This window comes from Diuraphis noxia, unplaced genomic scaffold, assembly GCF_037042655.1.
Source record: "Diuraphis noxia isolate RWA-SAM2 unplaced genomic scaffold, SU_Dnox_SAM2 contig0001, whole genome shotgun sequence".
Lineage (NCBI taxonomy): Eukaryota > Metazoa > Arthropoda > Insecta > Hemiptera > Aphididae > Diuraphis > Diuraphis noxia.
In genome coordinates, this window is record NW_028301711.1 from 81,247,016 (window position 1) to 81,257,809 (window position 10,794).

General features: G+C 27.1%; 1 protein-coding gene across 1 annotated transcript; it reads right to left on the reverse strand.

The window, feature by feature from the left end:
• Positions 1-372: 372 nt before the first annotated feature.
• On the reverse strand, positions 373-2,870 carry LOC107172706 (E3 SUMO-protein ligase ZBED1-like). Its single transcript, XM_089217357.1, has 7 exons — positions 2,398-2,870; positions 1,995-2,312; positions 1,806-1,931; positions 1,533-1,742; positions 1,052-1,466; positions 757-979; positions 373-698 (listed from the first exon to the last, which is right to left on the reverse strand). Exons 1-7 carry the CDS (start codon positions 2,402-2,404, stop codon positions 432-434), a joined length of 1,566 nt encoding a protein of 521 aa, XP_089073483.1. The 5' UTR covers positions 2,405-2,870; the 3' UTR covers positions 373-431.
• Between the last annotated feature and the right edge of the window lie 7,924 nt (positions 2,871-10,794).

The window sequence follows — 10,794 nt, forward strand, 5'->3', positions numbered from 1 at the left end:
CCATCCATGGCTATTGAACCAACAAACTATGCTGTGACTTTGCAATATTATTTTGATATGGCACTACATATTTAATAACTATCTGACAAATCTTAACTAAAACATCAAAAAATAATGATTCATAAACATGATAATATTTGAATATAATATATTTATGTTACATAAATATAGGTATTATACATAAATATTCATAAATTTATATATAATATTAAAAAATAAATAAAAAACTTCTTAATCATCAATCTTTTGATATAAGAAACTTGACAAATAATAAAAAAAATAACTTCAGTTATTAACCATTAACATACATATATGACATATTATGTACAAATTATATAAAATAAATTAGAAACATAACTATCAGTCTTTTGATATAAGGAAAAACTTGTATAATAAAGTATGAAATAATAAATAAGAATAAAAATTAGTATTTATTTGGTGATAAACCATTCTTCTTCACTTAAAGAACTCATAAAAACCAGCTGTGACAGTCTTTTTCCTGTTAGCCGATTTCTAGTTTTTGACAATGTTTGCCCAGTCTTCGAAAATAATCGTTCTGAAGGAACCGAAGTTGAAATAATACTTAATTTTTGTCGTGCAATATCATATAAATTTGGGTACATTGTCTTCATGAAATCCCATGCATTCAATGGTTCCGTATCGATGGATACAACTGGCTTTGCCAAATAATCATATAACTAAACATATAAAACAAAAATAATTAGAAAAAGTAATTATTTTAAAAGTTCATCTAACCTCTTGGTATATTGGAGTTATTCTACTCTGAACCTGTATTTTGGCTATGGAAGTATGGTATGACCATAAATCAAAAGTACCCGATGATGTTGAAGGCTGCTCTAAGTCACTAATTGTTTCAGTCGTTGGGTTTGTTAAACTTTCTTTAGAAATAAGCATCGATTTAATTTTGTCAATTGCTCTTTGGCAATTTATCGGATCTTTAAAATGAAGATTTTTAAATCTAACATTAATAAAACAAAATAAATATTATTTCACTTAGTTAATTAATTAATTAATTAATATATACAGGTACCTTGGATCCAATAAGGTTGCTAATGGAAAATCATTAAATATTTCCAAGTCTTTGAAGCGTTTGTCCAATTCATAAATAATTAGCTTCTGGAGATCAACACCAATAGATGATGTGGTTTGAAAATTACTTGTTGCTCTATATACACAATTTACAAGTGGTAAAATGGTACTTATTATGGCATATTTATCACCAGAGATTTTTTTTGTCAAGTCCTCTAACGGATGCATAAGATCTCTAATTTCTTTTAAAATGTTTAGCTCACTATGGGTTATTAAATCAGGTGAATTGTGATTTTCTAATAAAATTGATGACACAATTTTGTAAAGAATTAAAAATCTTTCCAACATATAATAAAGGCTATTCCACCGCGTCTTTACATCTAATACCATTTTTAAAATTTTACCTTCTGGTATACCTAAAAATGAAAGTTGAAAATTAAATCTAAAATTACATAATTACCTCAATGAATGAAGTTACAAACCATCATTTTGTTGACGTTTTCTTAATTGGTCACTCACATTAACGCTGTTTTTAACAAACTTCACAATATCTCTTGTCTTCTCAATAAGTTTGCTTAAATTTGGGCAATTTTCAATAACATTGTTAGCGATCAGGTTGATAGTATGCGCAAAACATGGAATGAACTTCGGTCTGCTAAATGTGTTACATGCTGCTTTTTTGATATTAGCCCCTATTAATATCACATATTATACAATGAAAATAATAGAATAAAACAAATTTAAATTAATTATACCATTGTCAGTCACTATTGCAATAATCTGGTCCTTCGTGATTTCCCATTTTAATAATATCTCTTCAAATTTCTCACTAATATTTTCTGATGTATGAGTATCATCAAGTTCATAGACGCCTAATGTACCTAAAAATTATCCAATTTAAAGAAAAAAACAATTTTTGAAATAATATTTAAATGAAATAATACCTGACACAAATTTGTTGCCTTCTAAAAAATGTATCGTTACACCAATATAACTCTTCATTTGGATATCAGTCCATATGTCAGATGTCAATGTAAAATTTATGTTTTCTTTTAATTTTAATTTGAATTTTGCACTTAAATAATTATACTTTATATCCAATTTATTTTTAATAGTATTTCTGGAAGGAATTTGGTACAATGGACAAGCAATTTTTAAAAAATATTTGAAGCCACTACCATCAACGGTTGAAAATGGTGCATTATCTTTGCATATATAATATAATAATGCCTCTGTTAATTCATTATTTTTGTTTCCTTTACCTAATAACATGAAAAGATTAACAGTTTTTTTGTATCATATTATATTTTCAAGTAGCATATATTGTAGGGATCAAATTATAGTTACCTCCCATTGATGAAACATACTGAAAACTATGCTGGATTGAAGGTTGGAAGCTTCTTTTAGCTGAAACTGAATGTTCATGTGAACATTGTGTATTTGTGTCACTAGTGTCAGTATGGACAGCATCACTTGTATCGTCAGATAAAGTTACATTTGTATCCTAAAAAAATTATAGCGGTTAATATCTGCATAATATAGTTATAAATAATCAATATTTTATATTTAAATCACATTTACTTACAGCAACTTGTTCATTGTTACTTTCAATAGCTTGAACTCTGTTACAACTCTCTCTGTGGATATTTTTTAAATGTGAATGCAGATTTGATGTGTTCCCAGCAGTTGAACAAACTTTTCCACACATCTTACATTTTGCAGATTGTTTATTTATTTTATCAAAATGTTGCCACACTTTACTTATTTTACCCATTGTGTAGGTATAAAATATAAAATATAAATCACAAAATAAAATTCGAAATATTTGTAAATATAATAATAATAATAAATATAATATAATATTTAGTAATAATACAATAATAAAAAGTAAATCATCAAATCAGTCGTCACTAGTTCAATATTTTAACTTCACGCTTTCATTTGTCACTCGACACACGTCCCACACTATTCAAACTCAACTACTGTAAAAACTACAAACTAGAAATAGTTAATAATATTATGTACAGTGTAATGTAATCTGTAGTAGTAAACAATAATACTGTTCTTTCGGGTAAATCAGCTAGTAATACAGTACTATAAATAATTATAGCCTATAGCTTATAGGTATTGTTGTTATTTTTAGCCGTAAGAGTAATAATATTACCACAGATTATATAATCTGTGATATTACTATATGGACAAAGAAACGTTAGGATTTTAACAGTTTTTACATCGAATATAATAAAATCAATGTTTTCAGATCTGTATTCATTCGTGATTATGTATTTATGTAAATAATACTATTATTATTATTAAAAATTTAGTACCATAATAATATCATAAAAGTTTGTGGTGTATTTGTGTATATTGAAAAAAAAATATTTTCCATTTCCACATGCGAATAAAGAATATCATGAATTGCGATATATCGATAATATCGTGAAATTATATCGATCATCGATATTTAACCCAAGCCATCGAACGATATAAAAATATCGCTATATCGAAAGGAAGTATCGATATATCGGCCATATCGATATATCGTTGCCATCCCTAGTTCGAATGTACTATGTCTGTCTATGTAGTCGTAGTGTGCACTAGTGCAGTCAGATAGAAAAGTGGATAACGCTTAAGCTAAAAGCTTATTACAATTCACAAACAGTTTCGAGTCTCAGTTGCTAAGCTTCAAGATTTTAAATCATAGCTCTATCCAGTGTATATTATCTAAGGTATATTAGGTATAATCAGGGCCGGCGCTATACATTTTGTTAGGGGGGTGTATTCACTGTAATTTTCCGATCATATTATTTCAACATACTCAATGACTCATGTAATTTACATACTTCACGTATTTTTTTAATAAATACTAACTTGTTAGTATCGTGAAAACGGGATATTCGTATCCCGGGATTATTCGGGATTTCGTATCGTGAAATACTATCCAATGAATTGATGATACCCGCAATTAGGTCGAATAAGTTACAAAATAAGTTAATGCAAGTTGCTAAATCATTAGTAGGGTTCGGATTTGAAGGCAATATAATCATTTAAAATGTAAAAAAAGGCATTTAATTTATATAAAAAGGCAATTCATAAATATACTACAAAATAAAATAGTGAACATTTTTTTAACACTCAAATGCACACATTTTGAGAAAAATACAAATTAAAAATGAGCATGAATGCTAAACTACATTAAGTTTATGCTATTTTGTATAAATAAATTTGGTACCTTTTTCTTTAACCAGGTTTGTCCTAAAAAATTAGTTAAAAACAATTTTAAATATTAACTTACTTGAGTTATACCAGTTAATTTAATGCAAAATAAACTAGTTGGTATTAAAAAAAAATTGACTACTATGTATTTTGATAAGCTGTCTTCAGAAAAACGGCTACGGTTAGGGGTTAAAATATTTTTGTACATCGAAAACGATCTTTCTACGTCCACCGAAGTTATCGGGGCGTATTTCATACTTAAATAATTATCTAAATTAATATGCGAATAATAAAACCCATTTAAAGTGATAATACTCTAGCTGAGTATAAAATTATAAAATCAACTGAAAATTAAACACAAAATAGGCATTTATAAGTACAAAAGGTAAAAAAAAAGGCATTTATAAGTAAAAAGGCAAAAAAAAAAAAGATCTATCGTCTAAGAAATTAAATGAAACACATTTTTGTATAAAAATTATTTTTCTATTATGATTAATAAAAGAAAGGCATTTGCCTTCAAATCCGAACCCTAATCATTAGTTTGTTTATTAAAAAGCACATTTTTTTTAAAACAAAATTACAATATTTTTATAATATTAGTCGTCTTTCTTTGAGAAGAGCCCAATGTTTCACCATGAGATTAATATCAATTGTATTGGTTAAATCTTTGTTACAATTCAATAACATTAAATTTTGTAACCGATCTACTCCCATCATAGATTGTAAACAATTCTTTACAATTTTTAATTTGCTGAAGGTTCGCTCGTTTGATGTAGTATTAACCGGTGCTGTAAAAATCAATCTGCATATTTTATTGCCTATTGGCAAAATATGCTTTAATTCTTCAGATACTTTAAATATTTCAATTAATTTAAAAATGTTTTAATTGATGCAGTGATGGTGTAAAATATTTAATTCAGCTATAACTCCATCATAATCACAAATATTAGATTCATTACATCCAGGAGGAAATATTTTCATGGCTTTTGTAAGATCGTCTATTGAACAATTTCATGGAACCTTGAAAATTTTCACTAGCGCTTCTATGATTAACATACAATTTTTTAAATGTTCAGAATACAAACATTTTAAACACTTGGGAGGATTTTAATTTTTCTCTGCTCTCAAATTTGACATCCAGTGTACTCACCAAATATTAATCAAAGTTATATGTATAGTTATTATGTATTTATATGCAATTTAATTAAAAATAAGTGTGGGTACCTATTCAAAGAATGACATAAAAACCATGGAAATAAATACCACAAAATATAATAATTAAGTACTTTTGTTAAACTATTCATTCATTTATAATAAAATCTTAAATCACATATTTTGAAGGTCAGAGATTAGAGTAAACTGGGTTTAATTGGGTATGTATTAAAAAAACGACACAATAGGTTATAATATTATAACTTTACTTATAGTTTATATGCACTACTGCACTAGGTATATTACTACAATGCTCTGAGACTATTATATCCATATATATTATAGGATAACTGAATTTCCTGCATATGAATTTTCCTATGAAATATACTGTTTTAGTTTTTTTAGTTTCTATGATACATCTTTCATGTGGTTAAACAATACTAATTCATTTTATTCCTGATTTTGACAAGCCTCCAGTCAGTACCTACCTACCTACTCATTTTTTTAATTTGAACCTTTTTCACATCATACAAATGCACAATAAACCATTAAGGAAAAGCAGTGTTGAGCCCAGATAAATATAATTTCATCTAGGTAAAGATAAAGATAAATAAATTATTATTTTTTCATTTATGCATAGTTTACTGTTTATTGTAATTCATAAATCATAAGCATATCCAATTTTAATATGTTTAATCTAAATATTGGTTAGTTTTGCTTTTGGTAAGTATTGGTTAGTTTTTTTGGAAGTTCCAGTTCATAATACTAATTTATTAATCACTCCAATAAATATAAAATAAGGTACCTATACCTATTAAAAAATCATATGTTAAACAAATTAGGCAATCGTGGCTTAGGTATATTATAATTTGTAACAAAATTAAAATATAAAAAATATTAAATGTACATAAAAAAAATTTAAAAACATAATTTTTGAGATCTGCAACATAAGAGCATTTTAAATGTGTTGTCTTTAAAAACCTGTACGGCCCAAATCATTCATTAGATATTGTTCAGAGTTGGTATGATAATAATTTTTTAGAGTCAAACCTAAAAAAGTCTAACTATATATTATTTAATCTTAGATCTGATTCAGTTAACATACATAATCTTATATATGTCCACATTCCATTAATTGTAAAAATAAAATTGTATCATGTAATTGTCAACATATTCAAAGAGTAAATCATATTAAATATTTAGGGTTAATATTCGATGAAAAACTAAAATGGAATTATCATGTAGATAAATTGGTAATTAGGTACTATCAGAAAACTATTTTATAATTTTAAAAGCTTAAAATAGGTTTTAGATATTAAATATCTGAGAAATATATATATATATATATCTTTAGTTCAGTCTTTAGTTTACTATGGATTGCCTTTTTGGGGTGTTACCTATAAAGATTATTTAACTCCGTTAAATACAAATATTAATACAGTTTAACAAAAGTTATTAACTAGAAGCCTTTTTTATACCCAACAAATCAGTTATACATTGACTTTAATGTACAATGCATATCAATATTATATAATAAATCATTACTTTTACTTATATATAAATACAGACATTGTTTAAATACGATAGATCATAATTAATAATTATAATACTAGAAACATAAGCGTGCGCACGGGGTAGTCATGGTAGGCACTTGACTACTCTGCGAACTTCCCTTCCCTTAACTCTTTCCGGCACAAGAATTTCAATAAAATAAATACCATACCTGCACACAAATTGAAATTTTCAAAAATAACTTTTATTCGTAATAAAATTAACATTTTTTACACTTTAAAATGTTAAAAAAAAACACAATTTTTTTTTGTAACTTTTTGTTCACTTGCTGTATTAGGTGGGATGACATATGTCCCGCTGTGCATGAAAGGTTATACACCTAAAATAATAAATACTTTTACATTTTTTTCTTACATAATATATAACAGTTGATAATTAATTAATTAATATCTAATAAATTTTAATCATTAAATCATACTTTTTAAATATTGTGAAATTCGGCAAAACAGTTTCTGGTCTTCCCTAAGCATAGAGGAACTTCACAAATTGAACATATCCAGTCGGTTCTTACTTCTTTTTGTTTTGAACTGCAATTGTTGCACCTTCTCCTCGTCGATCTTTGTGGTTGATGAGCTGACTGTTCTAAGCGGACTTCTTTGGGTACTGATGGACTTCCTTTTTTAAAATGTTTAGGTGTGACTGGTGAATCTGATAAGCTACGACGTTTTTCAACTAAAGTTTTAGCAACCAGATCTCTTGATACGTGACGACGAAATTCTTTTATACTCATATTTTCGTTAGTTATATCATTGTACAGAATCCGAGCATTAACAACTGTAGCATCAAAAAAAAAGAAAAAAATACGGTGCCACCATTTTTGGCTTTTCCTATCAATTTGATAGGTTTTTTTATTTTGGTCAAATTTATCAACACAATTCATGTTAGAATTATAATCTTGTAATACAATTGGGCACGGAACCATAGAGACAGTTCCATCTTTTGCCTTACGTTTTACTTGAGTTACAATTTTAGGGTCATGGAAATTTGACAATAAATTTACAATTCTTTTATCTTTCCACTTTATAATTGATACATTATTTTGCTCACTTATTGCCCAATCATAATCGCCAATTTTTAATTTTGAATCCGGTTTCATTTTTGGTAAATATTTTCGTGACGAATTTATAGTTCCACATGCATAGATTCCTTTTGTTTTTAAATAATTTAATAAAGGGACACTTGTAAAATAATTATCCATGTATAAATAATGGTTTTTATTTTGTATCGGTAGAGACAAATTTTTTACAACACTACCTCCGAGATCTTTTTGAACAACGTCACCAACTTTTCCTATATATAAATCAAAATTCCATAGGTATCCTTTCTGATCCACTAAAGACCAAACTTTATAGCCCCGTTTTATAGGTTTTTTGGGCATGTACTGTTTTATAGTAGACCTCCCTTTAAATTTTATCATTGATTCATCAACTGCGACAATACGGTGTGGATTGTAATATGTTTGGAAATTTCGTTTGATTTTTGTTAAAAAAGGTCTTACTTTATAAAGTTTATCATATCCCGGTTCACCTCGTTTTGGCATCATCACATTATTATTTATGTGTAGTGTCGAAAGTAACCATCCAAAGCGATTAACTGTCATCAAACTACTGATATACGAGTCATGGAGATCTGGTTGCGATGACCAATAATCCCTATAGCTGGGCATACGTTTTATACCCATCAACAAATTTATACCAAAAAAAGTCTTTAGCTCTTGAATATTAGTCTGAGTATGAGGTTTTCCAGTTTTCTGACTTCTTTGGAACGAATATAAGTTTGTTTGTTCAACTATCATGTTCATTATTTCGTCAGAAAATAAATAATTAAAAATTGAAAAAGGTGTATGACATCGAAATCTATCAACAGAATCACTGGGCCCTTCTAAGCTTTCAAAATTTGACAATGGAGGCCATATTGTAGTCGTATTTTTTGACCAATTTGGGGGCACAAATTCAAATTCTACTGTTTCAGTTATAATTTCATCCATAACTGGAGTGATGTTTTTTAAATTATTTTTTTCGGTAGTTGTTGGTGGATCGAAAAGGGCACGAGAAATTGTTTTTTATTTTTATTGTTTTTAGTTACAGTACTTTTTTTAGCAGAATTAATTACTAGTATATCTGAGTTTAATTTTGATGTGCTACGAGTTTTTTTAGGACTAGGTAAAGTTAAAAGATTGCCATCATTTAAACATAATATTTCTACAAACTCATTACCTTCTTCATTTTCGTCAGATGAACTACTTTCGACGACTTCAATGGCTTTTTGCTGAGGTGGTAAATAATCTTGGTCATCAAAATCGTCTATATCAGTGAGACTGTTGTCATCAGAAGGTATATCTTCAAAAAGATAGTCCACAATATTACTTTCATTCAGATTAGAACTCATTATAATTCAATAAAGTATTCGAAATATAAAAAAAATAAAAACGACCCAACCGGCACCACGGGTTAAAATTTAAACCGCTACAATTATTGATATATCATGAAAACTAATAATATTATAATCATTATTATTACATACACGAAGAAAATACAATTTTATTTATGAAATGAAACAAGTCCGGAGTAATTCGACCTTCGGAATCGACTGATATGTACAATCGAATATTATATTCAGAAAAACGAACTGTTGACAAAATCGGAATTCCATTATCGTGTAAAATTAGCTGAAAAACCTATAAATATGTCTTGTATTATTTTTAAATTAGTTTAATATTAGTAACCATGTGTATATTAATAGTACACGGAAAATAATATCCATTTATAGTATTAGAATAAAATACGTTTAGAGGTGGGTTATTTTTCGTACCGCCGTGCTGGATCGGTCGACATTTTGGTGGGATAAACGTTATCCCGCCGTGCCGGAAAGAGTTAATATTAACTATTATCATAATAATTGATAGTCAATCATAAAATACTTTTTACTATGGTAAGTGTAGTTAAATTAGGTAACCCCATCAAAATTAGTTTGTATAACTTCGGTGTGAATATGAATATATATATATATGTAATATGTGTGTGTGTGTTAATGTATTATGTTTATGTACTTATGTCTTATATTATGACTACCCTGCCAGGAATTCTGCGCACGCTTATGACTAGAAATAAATATCATTCTAATCTTAATTCTATTACATTTTATAAGACTGTAACATCTCAGAGTCCTATTTACAAATGTACATTACTGTGTCGTAAATTAAACTTAAATCTTTTTAACTTTAATATTATTAACTCATTAAAATTATATATTAAACTTAACCAGTTTGACAATATTACACTTAATTATGATTTATTAATCTTTTCCTTTCTTTTATTCTTTTGTTTTATTTTTTATTTTTCCTATTTAATTATCTTATATTATGTTGTTATACGATTCTTAGTTTATCGTTTATTTACTAAATGTTATATGAAACTCTCATTTCTTAGCATAAGCTTTTAGCTTTTTAGAAGTGAGCCAATATAATCTAAATATATATGTTATATTTACTATTTTAATTGTTTTAAAATTACTACTTATTTTTCTCATGTACTATAAAAAAATATTATTATATAATAGTAAAAACAGCATAGAGTAATATACTCTATGGAAAACAGAGAAAACAATTTATTGATAAATGATAACCATGAACTGATAATAGTCGATTAAATAGGGAAAATAAGGTGTTCTGGTTATTGGTCAAGAAAACTTTTTTTTAATGAAAAGATGATAAACTTACTTGGATACATTTAAACTGAAGTAAGAAACAGTTAATAACAATAAATTAACTATTACTTATGTATCTAATTAAACAAAAACAAAATA

What these genes read in the sequence shown, in the direction of transcription:
- LOC107172706 (XM_089217357.1), bottom strand. An exon ending in AGGCAACAAATTTGTGTCAG is followed by an intron (nt 1,932 to 1,994) that starts GTATTATTTCAT and finishes GATAATTTTTAG; the next exon opens with GTACATTAGGCGTCTATGAA. An exon ending in GCAACCTTATTGGATCCAAG is followed by an intron (nt 980 to 1,051) that starts GTACCTGTATAT and finishes TATTAATGTTAG; the next exon opens with ATTTAAAAATCTTCATTTTA.